General features: G+C 45.8%; 1 protein-coding gene across 8 annotated transcripts in view; it reads left to right on the top strand.

Moving 5' to 3' along the window:
- Positions 1 to 290: 290 nt before the first annotated feature.
- The window catches only part of LOC105692144 (glutamate receptor ionotropic, kainate 2), a 96,239-nt gene continuing 71,877 nt past the window's right edge, over positions 291 to 24,652 (top strand). For 4 of the 8 annotated variants that reach the window (XM_048657750.1, XM_048657749.1, XM_048657753.1 and 1 more), the window contains exons 1-2: positions 292 to 822; positions 4,896 to 5,535. In XM_048657750.1, coding sequence (XP_048513707.1) covers positions 5,463 to 5,535 — 73 coding nt within the window. In that variant the 5' untranslated portion in view covers positions 292 to 822; positions 4,896 to 5,462. Of the gene's footprint in view, positions 823 to 4,895; positions 5,536 to 24,652 lie in introns of all 8 variants that reach the window. The other 4 variants (XM_048657751.1, XM_048657754.1, XM_048657756.1 and 1 more) reach the window with 3 other exon arrangements.

The following is a 24,652-nucleotide window of genomic DNA, read 5'->3' as shown; positions in this document are numbered from 1 at the left end:
GAGTCGGAAGAAACGAAAAAACGAACGAATTCCACCGACGATTAAATGAAGCAGCGAACGGCGCTAATTGGGGAATTTTCGTAGCGGCGAGAAGAGCATTACCGTTCGGTATCCACGTACGTTCGAAGTGACCGAAAGTCGAATCGAGTAGCGACAAATTTTGCGAAAAGCCAGAAAAAGAGACGGCGAGAGACGAGGCGGACGTACGTACCGGTCGTAACGTTCATGGGGTGCGCTTGCGGGGTAGGCGCCCCGACGCCGGGCGTCGGTGTACGCGTGTTAGTGATAGAAGGCAGCAGTGCCCGCGCGTCGCCCGCGAACGACGGAACGCGTATTCAAAAAACGTGGTACCCACTTTCGATCGCTTCGGTAATTCGCGAGTGCGAGAAAATACGTCCGAAGGGCGTTTGAATTTTTTGCCCCATCGCCCCACCCGTTTCCGAAATAATAAAAAAAAAACAAAAAAAAATTTGTTCATTCTTTTTTTCCACCCCGTCGTTCTACTCTGGTTCGGATGAACGCATCTGCTCACCTACGGTTGAACGGAAAATAAAAGTTTTCAGGGTGTTTTTTGGTCCCTCGATTTCAGCCCCTATAAATTAGCAAGATATTAGTTAACCTGGTGGACCCGATAATAGGAAGAAAAAAGAAAAAAAAAAACAGTAATCGAAAATAAATATTATCGAGTTTTCAAAATTTTCAATAATAAATAAATTAGGATAATTATTTTGAAAATAATCGTGAAAATTGTGCCAAGTAACCACACAAAAGGACGGATATGTATGTGCTAAGAGAAAATTGAAAAGAACAAGAAAGTCATAGGTACGTAATTCTCATATATTTAGACTCCATAAAAACTCACCGATCGCTATTGATGACCGATCGTGATAACACCATTGAGAATAATTATCTCTATCTTCATAAGTTACCGAGTATTCTGTACACACAGTTGCGAAGACGTAAAAAGTTTCCTGCTCGAAAAAAAAAGAAAGAGAAAACAAAATTCTGGTAAAAGCGTGCGAAGAGAAGATTCGTACGAAAAAAAAAACTGCAAAAAACTTCCAACTTCCGGGTCTTGGGTCTGGCATGCATCACCCAAATACGAAAATAGTTCTCCTCGGCGAACTAGAGAAAAAAAGAAAACTTCATACGCGGTTTGCACCCCCAGTGGGATGCCATTTTGTTATCCCCCGCAGTGGAGAAGAAAAAAAAAAAAAAATACTCAGAGCTCAACGATCTGACTCACAACGTTAATATATCAGCGAAGAAAACGGGAAAAAAAAAAGACAAAAAGTAAAAAGAAAAGAAAAAACAAAGCGAGAGACGCGCAGGCACCCTTTGCCTTTTTTTTTTCTAGCACAGGGAAAAACAGCTCGATTTCTGAACAAATTTGTCTGACATGTGTTTTCGAGGTGTATCGCGTAAGTAGTGCGAAGAGTGGATTTCGGGTTGAAGGGGGGGGCGGCCGGGGGTGAGAGCGGCGGTTCTCAGGTGTGTAGCTTTGGTACTTCGGAGGAGCTGCGCCACATTTTCCGATCTGACGGGCGTAGGAAATCCCGGGGGAAAAATTGCGTGGACATTCAAGTGCTCCCGCGAGTGTAGTATAAAGGCGAGTAGGTGTATCGAGGGAGAGGGAGAGGGAGGTCGGTACTCGAAGTTAGGGTCGTGCGCCCCCGCCTCGAAAAAGATTCAAAAGTATCGTCGGGAGTCGCGACATCGGTGGGAAGGCGAAGCACACGTTCAACGTTTTTTTTTTTTCTTCTTCTACTACCCTCCGCGGTATCTACGCCCCCCTCCCCGCGATAACATCCATCGCTCATTTTTTTCGTCTGCAAGAAAAGTCCCTCAGCAGGACGAGCGAGAGGACGAGATCGCGTTCTAGTCACCGCTGTTTCGTCCGGTGGTAAAAGCTAATTTTTGGAAATCAATGTAGATCGGTAAAATTTCTACCAGGTAACACCGACGACCTAATCGCCGCGCGAGAGAGGGTAAAATGAGGGATAGCGCGGGAAACGGCATCGAGATGAATTTTCCACAGTGACGAGAAATAACGAGTGACGAACAAAATGAAAATCACCCCTTCGGTAATTGCTCGTCAACTTTATTGCGAGCCTCACTGAAAATGATCGTCATCCCCGACGACGTGTACGACCAACGATATATAGAGATTTCAGTAAATGAAGATAGTGCGACGCTCGCCGGGTGGATTGTTTATTCTTTTTCCTAACTTTGGAAGAGAAAAATCTTGGAGCGGAGGGAACGTACAGAGGTTATCCCGGTAATATTATGGTCGCCGAGGACGGACGGGGCGTAGAGCAAAAGATCACGTCGTCGGTGCGGTAAATGTGGGATCAAGTTTGCGGTTCTACTGTAGTCAGCAGGAGGATCATATATAGAAGTATTACCGGGATAGGTATAGTAAAATGCATAAATTCATAGTACGCGGTACATATTGATCGCGAAGATAAACGTATCTACGTAGAACGGTATAGGTATAGGTACGTAGGATACGTGAGGCGCACACATTCAGCATGCATACATATATGTACCATTATCTCTTACATAAGTCGCACCTACACGCGGTGGATATGAGAGTACGCGTACCGTATGCGATTCGGGAATTGTTTTTGAAGTCGGAAGTACGGATACGTATAGGTTACGAGGTTGGTTACTTTCCAGATTCCAAAGAAAGAGAATAGAAAATAAAAAAATTGAAAAAAAACAAACTTTTATAACACACGCTACAAAGCGCATATTGTTCGCCTTGAAAATACCTCGCGCCTGGTTTCTGTAATAAGAGATTATCCGCCATTTGGCTCACGTTTCAACGGTTAATTTGCCCCAGATAGTTTTTCAGCGAACCTGTTGAAATTTTTCCCACTCAACCGGGTATAATCGTTGGCCATTAAAATTCTACGTAGATATCGGCTGCTGAGTGATAGAAATAATTATGCATCGGAGGGACGGCTTTGATCAAATAATTCCGGGCTTCGTCACCTTCTTCGCGTTCGCGATTCGTTTCGTCTTTCGTTCGCCCGCGTTATCTCTTTCCTTCTTTTTCTCTCTTTCGTAATTCTTTGCCACATTATTCTTACGGTTCTTTAAACCCCGTAGCTCGCCCCCCCCTCCCCCTCTAGTTTTGTCATTCGGTTCCTACCGGCGCAGTTTACTCTACCGGAAGCTTCTTTTGCTCGAGAAATATAGCGTCGTCGTATCCAAAGGTCTGGGTACGTTTATACTCGGGGCAAAGCCAGGGGGGGCAACGGACGACGACGACGAGGACGACGACGAGCGTCTCGTCTTCGCCGCTGCAACGGAAATCGGGGCGAAGGGGCAGCGCGACGACTCGACTGCCCCGTTGCTTGTTCCTCGTGTTAAAGCAGCAGGACTGCAGCCTGCGAGTCTTGAGGGCAAGTTACATGCCACTCACGCCCCCGCTATTAGAGTTGCCGTAAAGGGATTTCAACTAACCCAATTTAGCAACGGGGTAACTTTGCCGCGCGCCCGTTTGTTTGTTTGTTCGTATGTTGTTCGGAACTGCTAGATGTTTTAAGCGTGCCGTTTGATTACCTACGTCTATTACCTCTACGTATATTTCACTTGTCGATTTTTTTTGTTCACCTGTTTTTTTTTTTCCTTCTTAATTCTTTTCGTTATTTCGTTGTGGCTCCGGTTGTTAACCGCGAAAGGGATCCAACTTTTGGTCCTAAAAACGAATGAGGGCGCGCAACGGACTTCGTCATACTCTATAGTTCAAACGCACTTAACAATTCCACGTGAACTGTACGAAAGTAGAGAAGGAAAGGACTCGAATTCACCTCTACTCTCATCGTCAAACGTTCGACACGCGATGTTCGGCCGAAAAGTGAGATCGAATCTCTTCTCGCCCGACCTACCCCTATTTCCAACCGCGCAGATGAGCGCTCCAAGTTGGCTCAAGATTGCCCGGGAAACTCGCGTTATTTTTTTTTCTTTTACCGCCTACGGTCGAACGTATTCGCAGGAAGTATCGATTCATACCCGATCATTATCCGTAGGCATAACGGATCGATCGCGGATCGTCGGAAAGAGAAAAGCAATTGGGCGTATTCTCGATGATTTTTTCATTTTTTTTTTTCTGCTCTTCGCATCATCTGCGATATTTCTGTCACGGTGAATGCGACGTATTGTTCGTTTGACTGGCGCGTTTCCGTCGACGCGCGTATGCGGGTTCGTCAGATTCCAGGGACAACGGATTCATCTGGATATCCGTTGTACGCGCTTACGCTCGAGATCAAACAGAAAAAAGACGAAACGTTATCGGTTTTCAGATCACACATATCTGTCGTTCGGCTGTCGTTCGTTGGATCTGAGCAGAACCGACGACGAATCCGCAAAGGGAAGATGAAGTTATGTACGCGGAGAAATTAAAATTCGAGCACCTTGTACCGGATTTTTTTTTGACGACCCATTCTTCTCGTTGTTTGTCGAAAGAGGATTTTCAGCGCCCCGTTGAACGTAATTAAAGACCCGCACACATAGTTGAACTTTATAACCCGAATGTAACGCAACTGTGTGGTGATTAAATACCGTCGTTTGTATCGTTGTTACGCCAACGGAATTATAAATGTAACTCGGCGGTACGCACGAGTGAAAAATAAAGGAGAGAGGAAAAAAATGAAAAATGAAAAAAAGAATAGAAAAAAATAGAAAAGAAAAAATAATTAATTACGATCGAGTGCTGAGAATACCGTACAATTTCATGTGTGGCGCGCAAATATTTGCGGAACAGAGCGGAGCGGGATTATCGTCGCCATCGCCATAGTAGATGAAGTTAATTATAGCACTCGATTAATTGTTTCATTTTTACCGGAGCTTAATCGAAGAAACTTTTCAATTTATCGCTATTGTTTCAGGTGGTGAGAAAAAACGGGAGAGTACGACGGAGCTTTGAAGGATTTTTCGATGTTCGAGGGGACGAGATCGCAGATATATTTTCGTGCTGCTGCGGGAAAGAAAAAATATGCGGCGTAGCGAGTGCGGCAGTCGCAGTCGTTGCGTTACTAGTTTAATTTTCGCAAGCGACCGGAGGGACTCAGAGATTTGAAGATGTGTCATTTCAAGTTCAAGTGTTTGTGACGCGTTGCACCAAGAGTAAAATCGCACGAGAATTTTCGAGTTTTCTTTTTCCAAATTTCGTTCACGATTATCGACCTCCGCATCTACGCGCGGTCGGAGCTCAACGCGATATTTCTTCTCCGCCGCAGAGGTGTAATCGTCCGGATCGTCGGTCGCTAGAAAAAGGAGGAGGAAATAAAAAAAAAAGGAAAAGTTGGAGGCAAAAAATGAATAAGCTCATCCGAAGGTGGCGCGAGTGACGGTGCGAGGAAGTGAAAAATAATTTTCTTCCTTTTCATTTTATTCAGATTTATTTCCGTTCGGTTGTTTTCCACACATTTTTCGTCTATTCAATTTTCAACACCATGGCGCTCCAGTACGTCATCATAGTTATTCTGGTGACGACGGCCGTCTCGCTTCCTCCGGTGATAAGAATAGGTGAGTTTGATTTTAACATCGGTGTCGTCGTTATTGCAATGATTTTGCGAGGCTTGATTGAGAAATATATGGGAGAAAAATTCACGAAGTACCCGATGTGAACACCTGTACAATCTACTCGGGTGTTGGAAGCTGAACAGCTAAAGGCGAAAGTTACACGTGGTGATTTGGATTGACCAAACTATCCCCCGGTGTAGCGGGGAGATGTTGGGGGGGTAGGAAGGCAGCCGGAGAAACTTTGAATTAACGTAATTAAGCTAATTTCAATTGGCGAAGCCGAGACGGGGGCAACTTTGAGGCAACTTCCGAAGCTCGGGGGGGTCGGGGACTCCGCGCTGCTACAATACGGGAAGGAGGAGGTTGTGTACCGCGGAAAGGTAAACCTTAGAGCTACGGCCCCCCCATTGGAGGTCAGAATAATTCGAAATACGAAAATTGTAAGGCGTCGTCGTTACGTGTAGCGTCGACAACACACGAATCGTCATCCTCTCGACTGCCTGAAAATGAATCCCAATCGAATGAATCGACGATTCGCTCAGGGGTGATCTGCGAGGTGGACCCCGGATCATGAGATTCTCGTTGTTGAGTGCGCTCGATCAATTTTTACCCCAATAACAGTAATAACATGGCGCTGCACAGAAGCGGCGGATAAAATCTGCGTTCGCACGTCGCGCGGTTGGGCGAGATCAGCCGGTGAAAATGCAAACGAACTCCGTGCTCCTCCGTCATTATTAAATCTTCAAGCGAATCGAGGGAGACTTTGTGAGCTTTATATACCTGCTAACGGCATTAAGGTTTTATACGGCGACAACATGGACCAAAGAATTTTAATATGCTTAGAAGCTCTAGGAAGGTGTGGCGTGTTCTTCACCCTTCTTCCATCTCCCTTTATACCTCTCTACCTTGCACCTTCCACCTTCACCGTAACGCCGGCGCCGGGCTGTACGTACGTACGTACGTACCTGTAGGTATACTTTTCACCTTACCACCTCGCCCTTAACACTTCACCGTTCGCTCTCTCCTGCCAACTCGTCGATAATAACGACGTCGTCTGTTCCAACCTAAGACGAAGGGTGTTTCCTTCTTCGCTTCTTATTTATCTTAGGCGGCCACCACCCTCACCGTGACGTATATAAGCCGTCGTACCTGCACAATACCTGTATTAACTCACGAGACGTGCGCCCGATAATAATTCCACCTCTTTCGTTAGTCGAGCGAAAAAAAAAAAGAGAAAAAAAAAAACATGGAAAATAAAATATCGCGACGGAGGTTTCTTGTCGTTTTTTTTTCTTTGAAAAATAAAAATTCCTAATCACCTCGTGTTTGTACGTAAGAATGAATATCGTAAAAATATTCGAGCAGCTGATACGCGAAGGACCTTCGTTGAATATTCCGCACGTCGTCGAACGTCGTCGTCGAACGTCGTCGTCGTCGTCTTCGGTACGGTATACATATTTATATCAGTTTTGATACGGCGGATTCATCGTTTTTCGAACGGGCACTTCGACGTACACGTAAGTACGTAGGGCAAGGGTGGCGATCCGCAACACGACTCGGAATCGGCGCGTTGCAGTTTTATTTGAAGCACGGTCGGTCGTACATAAGACGAATCCCGAATGTAGACGACATATACAGGGTGGATACGTTACACCTATACATCCGCTACTTTATGTAGTACGGCACTTCTCTCGGCAACACCCCCCGGCAACACCCCCCGGCCGATGTCCGATCAATATTTATGGAATAAAAGGTTTTAGGAAACCTTGGCGGGGGGATAATAAATCGCGAAAGAGGATGATTTTGACTCGGACGGTTTTGTGCGTGTCGAGAAATTCAAACTGTACGTGAATTATTGACGTCAGATTCACCTGGAGAGAGAGTATAAAAATATATATATATATACACGCAAGCTCGTGTGTGTAGTGTACGACTAGAAATTTCAAAGGACGCGACGATTTCGACCAAATAAACCAGTCGATAAACTATTCTCGTTTTACTTCAATATACATAAGAACCCTTCGGGAGAGAGCCTTCGACTGCGATCGGGAAAAAATAGAAAATAAAAATAAGAAAAAGTAGACGAAAAGAAGATTCGTTCGGGGAGAAATTCTTTACCTTGCCCCGTTTCGATCCCCGGCAGCTGTATTGGATATTTGAATTACGTACGTCGCCCCCCCCACGTACGTCAAGTTCGATAATAACGCAACGGTTGTGAAAGTTGACCCACGAACTTATAATAGTCTTTTTCACGGTACGACGTGAAACGCGCCGTAAAGAAAAAGAAAGGAGATTGGACGGAAAATCAACAGAAAAAAAAAAAATATGGAGTTGGAAAAAAAAAAATGATATCTCATGTCGCTTCCACATTATACACGTTTACAATACTTTGGAATACGACATCTTTTCGTCCGTGCGGTGCATTCGCGGCGTATGTACGTGGTTCGGCGGTAGCGTCTGGAAAATTTTTCCCATCTTACATATTTCGCGGGAGTCCGCGGCCTTAAACCCCCTCCGGTCCGCAATTGTGGCCGGCGCAAATGTAACGGCCTGTAATTTTCTGAAAGGGATTTTCCAACGGCCCCTCCCCCCCTCCCCCCTCGCTTTATGCACCGTTATATTATTTCGTTCCGCAGTGTGACCGCCGCTCGCGAATGGTGAAAAAAAAAAATAAAAAATTACAAATTTCCCGTACAGTTGAACGCACCGGCGAACGGCTACGAAACCCCAAACTATGTGTAATAATAATAATTGCACGAAAGCTCCACCGCAGGAGTGGAATAACCAACGATTATAAATGTCAGTATGGCGATACGTAGGTACGAAAGCTCTTAACGTGCCCCGTGCGCTGTGAATACCAGTTTTGATATAGCCGGAAGGCGGGCTCGAGTCGCGCCATCTTCTTTTTACTTCTCTTTCGATTTTCACGTGGTTTTTTTTTTTTTTGTTCTTCAATTTTTCGCTCTCTCGAAATCCCCGAAGGAGAGCGGGAAAAGAGAGAACGAACGTCTCGCCGTTTTTTTTTTTCCGCCAAGATTAAATTCACCGCGAGCTTTTGATCGCTCGGTGTGTACACACACTTACTCGGTATAGGCTCGAAAAGGACTTTCAATTTCGGTTGCGCGTGTATCCGAAAATTCGCAATAAACTTTTGTGAAAACGGGAAAAAAAAAGGTAATGAAAAAAAAAAAATACGTCGATGAAAAATGGAAAATCATTTATCCCGTGTAATTGGAATGTTCATTAGCGTCACGTCCCTGCAACCTTCAGCTTCGAAAACTTTTCATATCCACGCGACCTGTGTTCGTTGATTTGAGAGAAATAAAAAAAAAAATGTCTCGGGTTACAACAATGACATCGTATAACTCCGCGCCTATATCGGGGTGCGGTGATACCTTTCGGTATTATCTCAGGGTCTACATATGTAAAATCATACATCACCCGGTTTCGCTGCAGCGTGGAAATCCTGCTTCGGAAGGTGCGAAGAAACGTGTAAATTTCACGTTACCACCGTAAAAACGACGGTTATACCCCCTGACCCGGAGTTTTACGTGTGGGCAGCCGCCGAGGGTGAAAAAAAAAGGAAGGGGGTTGGCGTTCTTGGCGAACGAGGGTCCGGTGCGACCGTCATCCCCCAGCCGGTCGTTCCGAAAATTTGAAATGACACTTTAGAGCCAAACTCGACGAGAGTTTCCTCAAAACTGAATGGAATTTAGTTTTTGTATTTTTTTATACGCGCGAAAGTAGGTTACCTATACCGACTCGGAAGAGGATGGAAAAAAAAATTCGGCTTCACTTGTATCAAATATAGAACGTAATCGAGCGATCGTGCGAATTCGAAAAGAAAAAAAAAAAAAATGTACGACCACCTTTCCCCTTCCGTTTCGCCCCTGCCCCTCGTATATCTAGGCAGGTTATCGCGTTGGTATCGCTTTACAATAACGAAATCGAAAGCGGTTATTAGAATCGAAATCCGATGGGGCGTTGGGAGTGGGGTGGGGGGGAGAATGAAATGAAAAAAACGGAGGAAATAAAAAGAGAGAGTCGGCGTTGGCCAAAACGGTATAAAGCGGTGAAATGGGAGCGGGGGGTTTTCTCGGGTCTGTTGCCGCAACACTTTTATTCCCCCTACGAATCCTGCGGTGCCCCCGGGTGATTTTGGCTTCGACAGATTCGCGCGACCTATATGGAAATGTGTATCACATTTGTATATCGAATGCGCTAATCGATACCATCCCACCGAATCGTCCTACTCGTGTTCGCCCTTGTACCCGAATTGACGTTTCGATGACCTCCGCACGTACGCGATCTCCCCCCCCCCCCCCCCCCCAAAACTTGACTCTCCTGTGATGGAAAATTTCATTTCGAATTCAACAATAGATTCCCAATTTTTTTTTTCCCCCTTCAATTCCGTTTTTATTCTTTTCTTTTTTCTACCTTCCTCGTCGCGCGCGTACACACATCCTGGTTCTGTCCTCCGGAAGTAATATGTTCAAAAAATGAAATGCACAAAAGTATCCCATACACCGCGGAAAAATTGCAAATTCGTAGAATTTCACTGTGTAATTATATTCAATCTGTGTGTTCAGATTTTCCGGTAACTTTTTACGAAAAAAATAATCAGAAAAATTGAAGTGGATGCGCAAATACGAGACTTCACGTACAGAGGATTCCCTTCTCACCGGTCGTTACGAACCGGCGCCCGTCGCCCGGGGGTTCGGATATTTTTTTACTCTTTTTATTCCATGTTTATTTTTTATTCACTCCGGCTCGCAACATTCGCCCCGTACGAGGTGGTTTCGATTTAGAAATGACGCCGGAGCTTATCTCCCACCGTTTCTCGATCCGTTCATCGCTTTGTACTCGTTCCGATCTGACCTCGCGGCTCAAGAATCCTTCGCCCTCCGTCGTCTCGGATAGCCATTGTCGTTGCGAGGCGATCGAGTGCTCGCCCCATTGTTCGGAAAATAGACCTCGTTTGACGAGGACTAGGCGCGATTAGAGCCGGCGAAACTTCCTCGCTACGTTGGAGCCGGTTGTTATAATATACCGGTAGGTCGACGTATCCGGTATATTTGCACCGATGCCATTGATATTTCGCAGGGGCTCGTATTAGGCCAAGATCCAGGACTCCGAGCCAAAGGAACTTCGACGCGTTCCCTCGGGACGCTTCCTCTTACCTTATTACCAGCCCCCCGTATACGTACTATTTCCCATCGATGTACGTAGTGTACAGAGCAGCGCTGTAGTAAACCGACACCCCGTCATCCAATAAGAAGTCCAAATGTGGCTCAAAGCCAGGAAACGGCGAAGCGAACGACGAAAGGTCTTTACCTCGCAGACGGCTGTACACGTGGAAAATGACTCCGCTACGGCTCTTGGAGAGCTTTTTTTTTCTTTGCCGACGAATTTTCGAGCTTTCCGATTTTTTGCCATCTTCGCGCCGCGAGGAGAGAGATTTTGAAAATAAAGAATATGAAAAAAAACCGAAATCCTACTCAATATTATCGTTGAAGAAAAAACGAAGACTCAGTTTTCCGTCGCTCTTAGGATATTAATATCGGGATGAAATTTAGAAAGAAAATTACGCGTCCCATTTGGAAATAAATCTCCTTAGGATCGAGGAGCGGGAATCGGAGGGAGGGAAACAAGAGGATAGGCGGTCCGAAAATTTCGGAGGAGAAAATGTGATAATTTTTTTTCCCTTCCCCCTCTCTCTGATCTCCCCGTTTCCTTCTCGCTCGGTTAGATTCGAGCGAATTCTTCGTAGGTCCCGAATCCGAGCTACTGGTCCGTTACTTTTCTCGTTGCTCTCGTTTTATCAGCGGATCGTTTTACCGGGAGGGTAAAACGCGAGTGGGACGAGCCGTAGGGCAAGCAACGGGGAAAAGGGTTATATCGGGTGAAATGGAGACTCTCGGATTTCGAAGATATCTTCTGCGTTACACGAGACTAGCGGCGAAATGGGACAACGCGGGTCGTTGACCAGCCGGAGAATAAAGAACCTGCGGAAAACGTAGGCGGCTGAAACCGGAAATCGGGTTTCGTGCGGGGTACGCGACGCCGGGGTAGAACTGCTTTTGAATTTCTTTCGCTCCTTTTCATTCCGTTCTCTTTCACTCCGAGTTCTCCGTATTTTTCTTCCCCGTTTCCCAGCTCTGATCGATATATCCGTCGGATTTATTATTGAAATTTTTCCATTTCTTTTTTTATTTTCCGTTCATTCTCCACCCCATAGACCGAAATTCAACGACTTCTGCTCAGCGGCGAATAGTTCTCCGTCATATCGTTGCACGGCACGTGGATTATTTTGTTATGCATCGATGCCACCCCTGGATGGTATTTGATCGACGAAAATATCAGAGTTACTGTGAAAGTTTTATAGAGTTTTTACATTCGCCATTCCGCCCGTTACCGTCGAACTGGTCTGGTTGTGAAAATTCCGCCATGTAAATTTCGGGGCTCCGCTGTAATAAAGTATTACGGTCTACTCTACTAATTCCCGCACACGTACACCGGGTATCGAGTAATCAACAATGGGTTCAATTTACCTATAATTTACGTAATTTACCTACGATGCATTCGCGTTCGACTATTTCAGTTTGTTCAACGTATTTACCGAATACAAAATCGATAATTCAATTATTTTTATTCTCTAATTGATGGCGTGTAACGTATACTTCGGAAAAAACTAACGAATTAACAAGTCGACGAGACACTCGGTCGGTTTTCCATTTTCAGCCCTTTTTCTACGGACTATGAATTTTTTTACATCCGCAAACGTTGTCACGAATCACGCGGAATGTTGACCCTGTACCTCACTTGAAACGAAAAGGAAGTGGAATATCCTCGGAAAGAACGATAAATTGATCGATCTTCGTTAAAGAAAACGATCAAACTAGAGACTGCAAATGGAGATGATGAAACGTAATGAAAAAAATTTCACCGGACAGGGTTAGCAGGCTGATATTGTCGGGCGGGGTGTGGTGCGATCGTAATCATTTCGGCGATGAGATCAGCCTGTCGAACCCGGTTCCATAACGACTGGAAACGCGAGCGAATAATTGAATTAAAAGCGAAAAAAAAAAAACAAAAAAAAATACATTTATCGCTGGATGTACATGTATTATATATATGTACAATATCTCTTTCCCTCCATCGATCGTTTCTGCAAATTTTTTTTTCAAACGTTGTACGCGTACGTTGATCCCCGAATAATTTTCCGCTTCTTCTTACCCACGCCATTATGATAATTACATCGTATTAATAATTCGGTTGAAATTCAGAGCGTTCTCTACCGGCTCTCGCGGGACGCGAGGAGATGAAAAAAAAAAAAATAAATTATCGGTGTAACGCGAACCTCCGGGGGTATAAGTGAAACGGAGAAGAAAACGAAGAGAACGAAAGAAAAAAAAAAACGAAAAACGAAAAAGAACCTCTTTCGCCCAATTGGTTCAATTAGTGGAGTATAATTTCTTCGGAGCTTCTTTTCCACTTTGACAATGAGAAAATAAATGATTCGTGACCCCGCTACATTATATACATCTCCTACACAGCGGCTCGATCCGTTTCTTTTTCCCAATCGAAAGTAAAAGGTCGGGTCACCTTGAGCCCGTGCACCAAGGAGTAACCGGAGTAACGACTGTCCAAGATTATTATTCCTCTCTTTGGCTTCGTTCGTCTTTGAAGTGATCGACGGGCAACTTCGCCGCGTACACCGTAGTAACGTATCGCCCTCAGAGGTTTAGGGGTCAGTTCGTTGGTCATTTACACGGCAATTGCTGACGCTGACGCTGACGCTGATGCCGTCGCCGTTGCTGCTGCGATCCCTTATACTCACCTAACCGACTGCACGTACCTACGTACGTACCGTACAGCCACCGAATACACAAAGATGAACGATCGAGAGCGGGTAGGTACGGTACACAAAGGAGACAATATCGCCCCTAATTTAACGTCAGCGGTTGGATCAAAAGCGACACGTCGTTACGAAGGGCAAACAGCTGCGCGTGTAACACGCGATCGGCGATCTGAGCTGGATGTGCGGTACAAGTTACATCTGCTTCGTGCGACGGTGATCATTGTCGAACGAGTATTAGCCTCCGTATTTTTAACACCGAGTACCTAATCCTCGGAACCGCCGTTGTTCCCTCTGGGCGCCGAAATTGCATTTTACTCGGGCGACCTCCGTTGCCCAAAAGTTTTGACACCCGCTGGAGCGAGAACGTGGGATTTTTATACCCGGGCAAAAAGTCGAATACGAAAGCGAAGACTGGATACCATGTTTTGCGTAGGTGGGAAGTTTTTTCTTTCTCACTTCGTAACGGTCGGATTTACCGACTGTAGTTTTCATCGTCCAATTAGAAATGGCGAATAATGAAAATTTGCGATTTTATATACGGTGGCTGGAGAAGCTTGTTAAATGAAGATTACGCCTACTCGACCTTCGCGAATTCCGTAAATTTTATTGTTCCACAGACTCGTTCTTTTCTTTCGTCTCCTCTCATTCGCGGTTATTAAATTCGATTCTTTCAAGGAGATCCCGGTAAAATACGCGAAATTCGATAAGAGTTTAGAAAAGTTTGACTCTCCGAGTTTCGCGTTATTTATTATCCCGCGAAACCGACGGCAATTTTGTCGGCGTGATTAAAAATTCACCCTACAACTGGACTCTCCTCGAGTAACATACCTCGAGGAATAGACGACACTCGAAGGGTTGTTACGGTTCAGAACATCCGGTTTATCAACTCAATTTCGCCAGCATTACGATAACGAATAGTTTATACGCACGTAACTTACTCAGTTTCGGAGTACTTGGAAGCTATTCACGATTTCATGGGGCGGTTCTTACGGGGCCCGAGATACTGCGCCCCCCTCATTAGCTCGGCTTACTACTGACTACTACGTACGTCGTCCCCTTCTTCCTTTATCTAGCTGAATACCCGGATTACCCAAAAAAAAAAAAATAAAAAAATTCGAAACTGCTTTCCCTTGCGTCGTCGATGGCCCCCTTCGAGCTCCTCGAATTTTTTCGTGTGCCCGTATCGCAAAAATTTGTTTCATTTTATCGTTCTGTATCTTTGTTCGTTTTTTATTTTTCAAACCGCACAATTGAGCGCCGTTTGCGATCGTTGTAATTACGAAAAATGTGCAGATAATGAAACTCTGACGCGAACACGCTTGTTCATAGGGGCGGGATATTCGGTGACGTGTTTGGGGCTCAAAGGTGACCCGAAGAGGGTGGAAAAGGTCAGGGAAGGTCGGAACGAACGTGATCAAAAGGATCATTTATCGGTGCTAATGTACAGCGGTTCGGGAATATTCGCGGAGTCGTTGAAAATTTAACCAACCCGCGAAGATTTCAGATTCGAAGGGTCGCGGAGCCCGGCGTATCGAAAACTCGCTCGCTCGTCGACCGTCGTCGGAGATGGAGCGTGAATTGGTTGGTTTATTAAAAGAGAAAAAAAAAAAAAATAAATAATGAAGAAAACGAGATTTCTAAACCAAACAGAAATTTTCAACGGGTAAACGGAAGTTGGGCAATTAATTCACGTCTCGTTGTGCTTTATTATTATTATTAATCTCCCTATCTTTCACTTTTTCCTCTCCCTCGCTACGTAATTTGCCCTCTCGTACGGCTCTTTCTCTTCTTAAAGCTATACGGACTCTAGTTCCAAGCATCACCTCTCTTCCCTGTAGGTACCACTCTGACAATAAAGCTAATCTGGTGTAAGAGATCCCCGACGTTTACCTTCCACCATTTCCTTTAATGTTACCTAGCTGTATACGTATAATACGCATTTATACAACTACCGAGCTGTTTATTCAGCGTCCCGTTATGCGGAGTTATTCAAAAGAAAAAAAAAAGCTCAGCTTTCGACATTTTTTTTTTTCTTTTTTCTATAAAATCCCGAGGAATCGTAGCGTACCGATACCGGATACTGATTATTTCTTTTCGTTCCTCCTTTCTTCGAAATACCTGCGAAATAGAAGGCAAAGTTTGGCCAGTTTATTTCTACGGTCTTGGAATTGGTTCGCCGTTATACTCCGCCTAGCATCCTTTGATGCACGAACAGTGGCGGACGGTATCGTTCGATGGAATTCTCTACGCCAAGTCAGCCGTGGCTAACCAAGTTAAAGTTTATCTCTCCGAGGGCCTCACCGCCCCTGACCGACCGAAGAGTTCGCCGAGCCGCAGTTCTCTTTATCCTATCTACTGTATAACAATAATGCACAGCTTGATAAACCGCGCTAATAAATACATAGATACCCATGTAGTCTGAATAATGTAACGTTACGTATACGTACCTGGATCACCTATACCTATAAGTTAACGCTCAACGAAATATCCGAATACGATGATTAATAATTAATGATAATTAATCCGTCTAATCTTTTCAACCTCCGTCAGTGATCGTTAGCAGCCGTTCGCGTTATTCCTGTACACCGAATAACGTGCGTTCGCTTTTTGGAGGGAGGTAAAAGGGGTTTCCCTGTTTCTCTCCAGAATTTTTGTTCATTCAGGTTCGCCTGTCGCAGCCAATTCGAATACGAATTAAATTTTTGTTGTTACGCGAATTTTCACCCGTTTCGGGTATCTCCGGTCCCACGGAGAAGCTTTTCGAAGCTTTTGTGCACTCGTCTCCTTTCCGCCCTCGTTTTTCTCGTTATCTTCTTCGTGTTTCGTCCTCGCATTATCCTCGTTTTGTTCATACCTCGTATTTGTCTCCGTCCCGTTGGCTCGTCGTCGATTCGCCTGGTTTTCTTTTGTGTTCGTTCGCTGCAATCAAAAGTCAATTCAATTTCGACGAGTCACCGAACTTTTCACTCTTTGATTTCGCTTTCGACGGGGGTATGTAAAAAAAAACAAATTGGAGAAAAAAAATTGGAAACATTCATATCTGCCGTACTTTTTCGAAGCCCTTGATCGATGGTTCTTCTTCCCTCTTCTCCCTGTCACGTGGCTCGTAACGAGTGGAGACGTACGGTACGTAACCGTACCGGCTGTAAAGTTTCGTAGCAAAAAAAGTCGTACGTGCGTGTAAAAATATCGCAAGCTCGTTATATTTCATATTTCAGACGCCACCCCCTGACACACCCGTACCTTCCGCTGTCTCTACGTTTTCGCTGCCGAAGGTTCGGGTTCCAATAGAGCCGTTAATTATATTTCGCTCGCGATTGTACGGTTTCATTTACCAACTGGTACAATACCAATAGTAACCAAAGTCCCGATGCAATCCCCTTCCGATCACTGTACGTTTCAACGATTCACAGTCACACGAGTGTTCTTGTGATCTAGATGCATATTTTGCTCCCAACCGAAGCTGGACTACGTCAAAGTTGACCTTTGTGCGGTCACTTTTGTTTTTTTTCTTCTGGTTTCTTTCTCTCCAACGTCTCACTTCGCTAATTGCTGAGTCTTGAGTAGGCTCGCGGTTTTTTCGTTTACGAGGCGTTAAAAAAATATTCGAACACCTGTACTCAGGGGGTGGGAAAATAGCGGTCTCGCTTGTTTCGAGAAAACTTGCAAGTGTTACGAACTCGACGTGGCCCGGCGAAACTACGAAGGAAAAAACGAAACCGGATCGAATTAGAAGAAATTAATTGCTGCCGGTAGAAGGCGGTTCACGTAATTTTTATTTCCATAAAAATTTACTACGACCTAACTGTGTAAAGGAACGTAAAAAAAATTCGCACTTACTGCACCGTAAAATATAACCGATTTTACGAGAGACGCGAGTTCCCGGGGTGAAAAATAGAAACCGAGATAGGAAATAAGAGAAAGGGGAATTTCTTTACGGAGCGATTTGTACGAATCTCACGTGTCAAAGATGGGGTATACGTGTATAGAGCTCTTGCCCTTATTGATTGAAAGTTTGGAAGAGCCGACGGTTTTATTTGAATAAAATCATTACCACGTTTCTCTTTTCGATATATTTTTTTTTCACCCCGCTGCTACCGCTACGTTGTTATCGAAATTGTTTAAAAGCAAAATTTTCGCGATTGCTCGTTTGAATTTATTCTTCAAGGGTTGCGGTGTCTCGGGCTCGGTACGGTAGAAAGTTTCCTCAGTTATTAATTCGACCCCTTCCCCTCCCCTCCCCCACCCCCCTGAGGCTCCGCGGGCGTTGTGAACCACCTTGGATTATACATTATCGTCCACAATTACGGGGCAGTACCTGCTGAATATTCCATAATCACCCCGGAGGCTTTCGAAAAACGGAATGAGGAATAGACTGTATACGTAAACGTTCATCCGCGGCGCTGCCGCCGCTGCACCGGATGATGAAGAGATTCCCTTTGGTCTTTGATAGAAATCTGAAACTTTGTCAACATTTTCGTCGAGTTGTTTGGCCTCCTTGCCCCCACGTACCGCTAATCTTCTTCCCATGCACCCCTCACCGAAAATCCAACCCCCACAACCGCTAACAAGAATTCCCGACCAATCGGAGCACCGGGTCGACCCGGTGGGTGTAAATTTAATATAACCTTCACTTTTATCTAAATGGCTTCAGCTTGTGCTATCTTTAACGGCTACCTCCTACCCGCACCCTCCTCCCTCCCTATTCCCCTCTGGCGCCCTGCTCTAATTCCCGCCAATTCGTACGGGCGTATGTCCTCGACACCCCTCCCCCCCGTACCCCCTCCCCTACTCTCCCGACAATTAGCAACGGTAAGATCCCGCTATTTTTGGGCCCGTCATCCCTCGGTTTCGATTCGTGATCGTCGGTGATCGTCGGAACGTCGCGCGAAATTTCGACCTTCCGGAAAAACGGGAGTACGGGGGCGGGAGGGGGGGCGGGGAGGAAAATATTTTCGGGTGTAGCCAGGGTGTAGGCTTAGAGACTAAGGAGAGCGGGCCGCACACACGTTGACCTTAATTTATTCGGTGGGATCAATAATCGAGACTCGCTGGTTCGCTTCGCGCGGAGTACTCCCTCGACCTTCGACCTTGCGGATTAAGTCCTCTTGAAAAAGCGCTAGAACGCCGGTGATTCGATTAACGTGGGTCAACTAGACGAAACGAGGTTAAGAGTCGAACGAAAAACCACTCATTGTATCCGCCGTCGGAATATCCGATCGACTCGATCGGAATTTTATCCATACCTGCATCGTACAGGATCGATCGTCAAAAAGTGTGCACCTCGTACGGCGGTTTCGATCGTTTCACCACCCCTGCCGAAAGAAGAGAAAAAAAAAGAAAAAAAAAACTGAATCAGAAGCCACGAAAAGTTGGAAAAAAAAAATAAATAAATCCCGCTTTACCGCCGGCGGTACATCGCCCTCCTGAGTATTTCGTTGCCGTAGGGCATTTCGTCACTCCCACCGCCGCTGGAACACTTTATCCCTTTTCGAACGTCCACGCGTTACGTAGAAACCATCCCTGAATTATTCTTCCCAATAATATTTCGGTATCCTCGCCTTTTCAATCGCTGTACCGTCTAATTTCCTATACTCCACACGCACTTGTATTTATTTATAAATGTACGTCACACGATACGAGAGCGAAGAAAATTATCCGAAGAATATGCGACGCGTTGGTAGAAAAATGATAACGACGGTGTTTCCGGGCGGACGAGTGCCGAGCTAAAAAGTCAGCGGCTTCCGGCGACACCTCGGGTTGAAAAATTCCGAGTTCTTCTTCGCGGCGAGGAGGAGGGTGCGGAGGCGAGGAAAAAAAGAACCCGCCTCGAGGGAGGCGATATTTTCGCGACTCGCGTATGCCGGGGAGATAAATGCTATCGAGCCTACCGCCCAACGTACGTACGGGTATGCTCGCCGTGCACGTGTAAGAGGGTTTATTCACGCGCGTGTGGGGCAGCAATCCGGCGAGATATACAATCAAAGGCCCGATGTAATTTCGGTGCTCGGTTTTGTTTCTTTATTATTTATTTTTTTCTCTTTTTTTTTCCTCTCGATTTTCTACCTCTTTTATCATCGTCTCTTTTGTTTCCGCTACTTTTCTCTGCACTTTTCTAGCGAAACGCATTACGTATAAAACGCCGTGCAAAAGACTCAAAGGAAGAAAGGATGAGGAGGTATAGGTGTATCAACGTCGCTGTACGTGTGCTAGCAAAGTTTGATCCTTTGTTACTCCGTTGTTCGCATCTGTATACCGTTGTTATATACGAACAACTAATTGGAGAGCACAGCTACCTTCGAAGTCTCCGTACTTTTTTTCCTGCGAAGGCCACGTTACGTACGGAGGATCGTCTCGTCGTAGCCGAGAGAAGAAACCGTGGAGGAGGAGGAGGAGTAGTGAAGAGAAACGTCAGCTTCTTATCGCGGTACCGGTACGAATCGGTCGGCCGTAAAGCCGATTTTGAAAACGTCGTTACGACGAAGTCCTTGGACAAATAAAACACTCGTAATTGCGGTGTAATTTTTATCACGCGCCGACGGGGGAAACGAAATCGGGACGTTTCGGGAGATAAAATAGGAAGCTATATAAACCTCGGTTTAGTAATTAATTAACCTAAACCCCTGAGCCCCGCACCTACACTCTATTAATTCGTGAATTTTTCCGAGTCGGTGTTAATCGAACTTTAATTACTTTTCTTGGGTTTAAACCTGCGCGCGTACCGACCAGCGGATGCAAATAAGACGACGCCGCGAACGGGGACGAAGAACAGATTTCAAGGGGCTTCGCGACGCGAGGATTAAATATCGCACCGCCGATGATAATTAAAAATGAATTAACACCGCGCGGTATGTTATACCCGAAATGTGTACGGCACGGTCCCGTTCGACGAGCCGATTTCCCTTGACAAATTTCTCCCCCCTTCACCCTTTCTCAGACCCGAGCAACGGATGATATAATAAAATAAAACGAAAGGACGGTACTCGCCTCTCCGCAGGGGTTTCTTAGCTCCTAGGAACCCTGGGAAAGGACCTTCGACTAATGAGACGAGGTTATCAGTCCGTATATATCTCATTACGCGATTCTGCGGAGACGGTGTTTACAGTTTACGATCTTTTACCCTCCCTATCTTTCTTCTCTCTTCGTAGATATCGCCGGAGAGTAAACTCCTCGAATTACCATACGGTCTGCCGTGAGGTAACAAAGTCACTGATGAACTCGAAACTACTCCGGGATATGGCGGAACATTTTTGAACCGGGGGTGCCCGCGGGATCCGACCGGAAGACAAAAGTCAAAAAAAAAAAAAAAAAATAGGCGCAACGAATCGGCTGGGATTTTTTTCGGAGGACCGACCAAAAATGGAAAAAAGGAAAATTATATGTATGGGAAAGTCGAGGGAGGAAATTGTAAAAAAATCATGACAAGAAAGGAGAATCGTTGAGCTGGCGAATATTATCGGATAAGGAATTCGGGGTGGATACAAGGTCAAATCGATTATCGGTTAATCTCCCTCCCGAAGTTCCCGAGCTGGGCTATAAACTCGGGACTAGAGTGCCGGCCCAGTCAGGGGACACTTTTACTTCCAGGGTGATCCTCTTCCTGCCGCGGAGCGGCCCGGCGGATGGGATCTCCTACGCGCGGTACGTGTAGAGAGAAAGACGTCGCCGAACTGATGACGGGAAGTTGGAGGTTTTATAGGGGCGCCCGATGTTCAAACGGCGCCGACGAGACTGGCGAGATGAATTTAACGAAACGTTCGCATCGCCGCTAGCTCGGTAGCAATCTCCACGACGAGGATCGCCTTTTATTACGGATGCAAACGAATTCGCGGCAAAAATTTTGCGCCCTTATATTTATTGTACCTAATAGTAAAGAAATTATTAACGCTGAATAATGCAAAACTTCCAAGTACGCTTCGCTGTATTTTCAAACTGTAATTTCCCCCCCCCCTCCCCCCGCTTCTCGTCGTCCGCTCCTGCCGTCGTCCGCTGCCTCATTAATATCGAATAAATTTCATCCTTTCGCCGATATCCTTTTTTTCTCCCCGTGGCCAATCTCAATCCACCGGTCCACGAGATATTCGTATGTACGCGACCCTCGCGTGTTCGGCACTCCGTTACACGCGTATAAACCGAAACATCGGGAATGGCGAGCGGGCGGGGGTGGCGGAGTCGGTCGGTCGGCTATAAATATTCGTTATTTTTGTCGGTGGCCACGAAAAGGGGTGGTGTGCGTGTGTGCCGGAGGGGTTAGGGAAATCTCTTGAGTAAACGAAGCGGAGTGGCGTGGAGAGCGTCGAGTGAGCGTCGGGGCGCGCGACGAGCGGCTACCGTTTACCGTCGTTGGCACGTTGGCGTCAGCCTCGCCCGTCGAGTGAGCGTCGAGAGTGGAAAACGCGAGCGAATTTCCGCAAGATTTATAATCCGTTTGCGGGAGGGGTGGATCGAGGCTCCCGAATACGCGGGACTCGCACGCCAACCGAAGAACGCCGCAGCTTTTCCAAATTTTCTCTCACTCCGAGCGGTTCTTCGTTCATTTTTTCCTCTTCACTTCGATCCGCGCACGATTGTATCCCGTTTCGTGATAATTGAACGCTTCATTCTTTCCCTTTTTTTCTTTTTGCAAGGGAATCGATGCCGTTTCGAACAGATGCGAGGGTGTGCGTGCTTGTGCGCGAGGATGAATTATTTATCCACGTCGGTGAAAGGGATGGACGGTTAGCAAAAAATCTGACCACGATTCGCGCAGTTATAATTGTGTAATACGCGGTGATCGGTTGAATCCCGGCTGAACAAAAAAAAAGAGGTGATTTTATACCCAACGCCCGTGATATTCTCCTTCGTCCGTTCACCTCATTTTCTTCCCTCAGGAAATGGATTTCCCGGTCTGTCCGCGTAAAATTGAAAATTCCGATTAGCGGCGGCGGTCGTGGTGTACGCCGAATGAATTTTCTACGTGAGATAGGAACGCGCGGAGAGTCCCGCACGCGGAGCGACCTTCCGAACTTAATGCGAAACTAGATATATAACCAGACTTATATGTATATAAATGTGGAGAAAAAAAAAGGAGAGAGGGGAAAATAAAGGGTAATAAAAGGATGAAATCCCACGAGGCATGAACCGCCCGCGCTGTTATTCCCTCGGGTTGAATAATTTTTCTATTTGATCATCGTTGCGCAATTACCGAGCGTTTTATTCCCGCAGTCGGGCTGCTGTTTCGCCGATGCGTTGTAACAAACCCCCCCGCGCGCGCGCCGAATTCGTTCGGAGTTGAATGTAAAAAATGAATAAATAAAAAGTAAAAACGAGGCTGCGAAAGGGATCAAATTTGTGCGCTCGCGGGATTTATGCGCGACACGCACTTACGCGGAAGTAGCCGGAGGGAAATAAATAAATACGTGGCGCGCGGGGGGGAAACGCGAACTCCGAAAATTATGAATATGTATATATACGTATAAATACGTGCGTACAGGTTGAACGAACAACACGGCTCCCCCCGCCCCTCGGCGAATATTCCATTTCACGTCTCCCTTTCGCTCGACGATTCGACAACCCACAGGTGCATCGGTACGGACCGATGGAAGTTGTAAAACAATTTTATCGTCCAACCTGGCGAGTACATAGGAATCGAGTAAAACTATATAACGACGGAATGGCAGCGCGACGCGTCAACTACTCCGTTTTAAAAGCAGTCAACTAACTGCACATACCTAAAATGCTGTGATGTACGAAATCGGAATATATTTCGCGATCGTTTGACGTTCGTCAAAGATTGCTTTAGAGCGTCCACTTCTTTTCTCTTTACGCTTTTGCAATTTTTATCGTCCAAGTTGTTGTTCGAGTTCCTTTTATACAAGTCGATTACGATCCGTCCGTCCCTCGTACTCCTTTGGAGGATTTGTATTTTTTTTTTTTTTTTCGCTATTTCCGTTTTACGACGTGTGCGCGGGTGAAATCATTCGTCGCAACGAACGACGACGTGGATTGATAATAATGCAGAGTCATTTCGAAAAAGTAGAGAAAACAAAGCGAGGCGTAAAAGGAATATAAAAAGTTGGAGAGACGACGCGAAATAAACTATATATGCTAGGGGGATATTGGGAAATAAAAGAATATTTTCATATCGTACGGCGGGGATATACGGGTATGCAGGGGGGGGAAGGGGAGAAGGGGAGAAGGGGAGAAGAAAAATTTCCGTGTTTGTGAAATATTCAAAGTAATTCTTTTCCGATCTCCATACAAACACCTACTTACATGGAAATCGGTCTCGCTTACTTTGACTTCGGCGTCTGTCGTATTTTCAAACGGAGGATTCCTTTGGACGCTTTGAAATCATCGGTATACTTCTTTGAATTACGAATCACCGTAGCCCCGCGTCCCGACGAACGATGGCAGCGTCAAAACGTACGGGATAATTTCCGAATCCAGCGAAACTCGCGAAAATCAAATCCACGTTCCGCATGATGCACGAATTCGCGAATGTACCGAAACGAGCAGAAGCGCCGGGACTCGGATCACCCTGAGAGCTTTTCTCTTACCGGTCTACGAACCGGACTCGTTCCCCCCATGTAATTTGGCAAGTTGACAACTTCGCGAAACGCTTTCGTATCTATATTCGTTCGATCCACCTCCTATTCCTTTCTGTTTGCGAACGTAGTATATGCGATTCCTCTGCGAAAACCGAACGAAAAAAATGCTTGAAATGTGGTCGTAAAAAAAAAAAAAAAAAAGAAACTCATCGATCGGAGTTGCGGAAAATTAGCGAGGTTCGAGTAGTCGTTAAGTGATTTATCAAATTTGAATACATAACCATCTGGAAGTGGCCGTCCTCAGTTGGATTAAGTATCCACTCGGGAACTTTAAAATTGTCCCGAATCTTTCATCCCCCTCTGTAAATTTGCCCCGCCTCTTGCACCTAGCCGGTGATCGGTGGGATCTCACGATTTTTTTCCCTCTTTCACTTCATCCGGCGACCTGACTAATCTTCGCCGCTTTCCATTTTGTTTTTTTTCTCCTCTTTTACCAATAGCGTTTCTTGTCTTTCCATCTTCCTCTCCGCAACGGCGGAGCGCGTGACACTCGCTCAAATCCAGCAATTTCTCCAAGTAGCTGCTGACTTGACTTTTTAACGGTCTGCCATCTACCATTTCCATCGAGTGGGAAGAGCGCCCCTCGCCTCTGTTCCCACCTCCTTTCCGATGTAATTGTCGGAATCGATCCCGAAATGTTTTACGTCCCGCAGTTTTGCCGCGAATTCTA

The sequence above is a fragment of the Athalia rosae genome, chromosome 6 (assembly GCF_917208135.1).
Source record: "Athalia rosae chromosome 6, iyAthRosa1.1, whole genome shotgun sequence".
Classification (NCBI taxonomy): domain Eukaryota; kingdom Metazoa; phylum Arthropoda; class Insecta; order Hymenoptera; family Athaliidae; genus Athalia; species Athalia rosae.
Note: the sequence above shows the minus strand (reverse complement) of the source record. Positions and strands in the feature narration are given on the sequence as shown.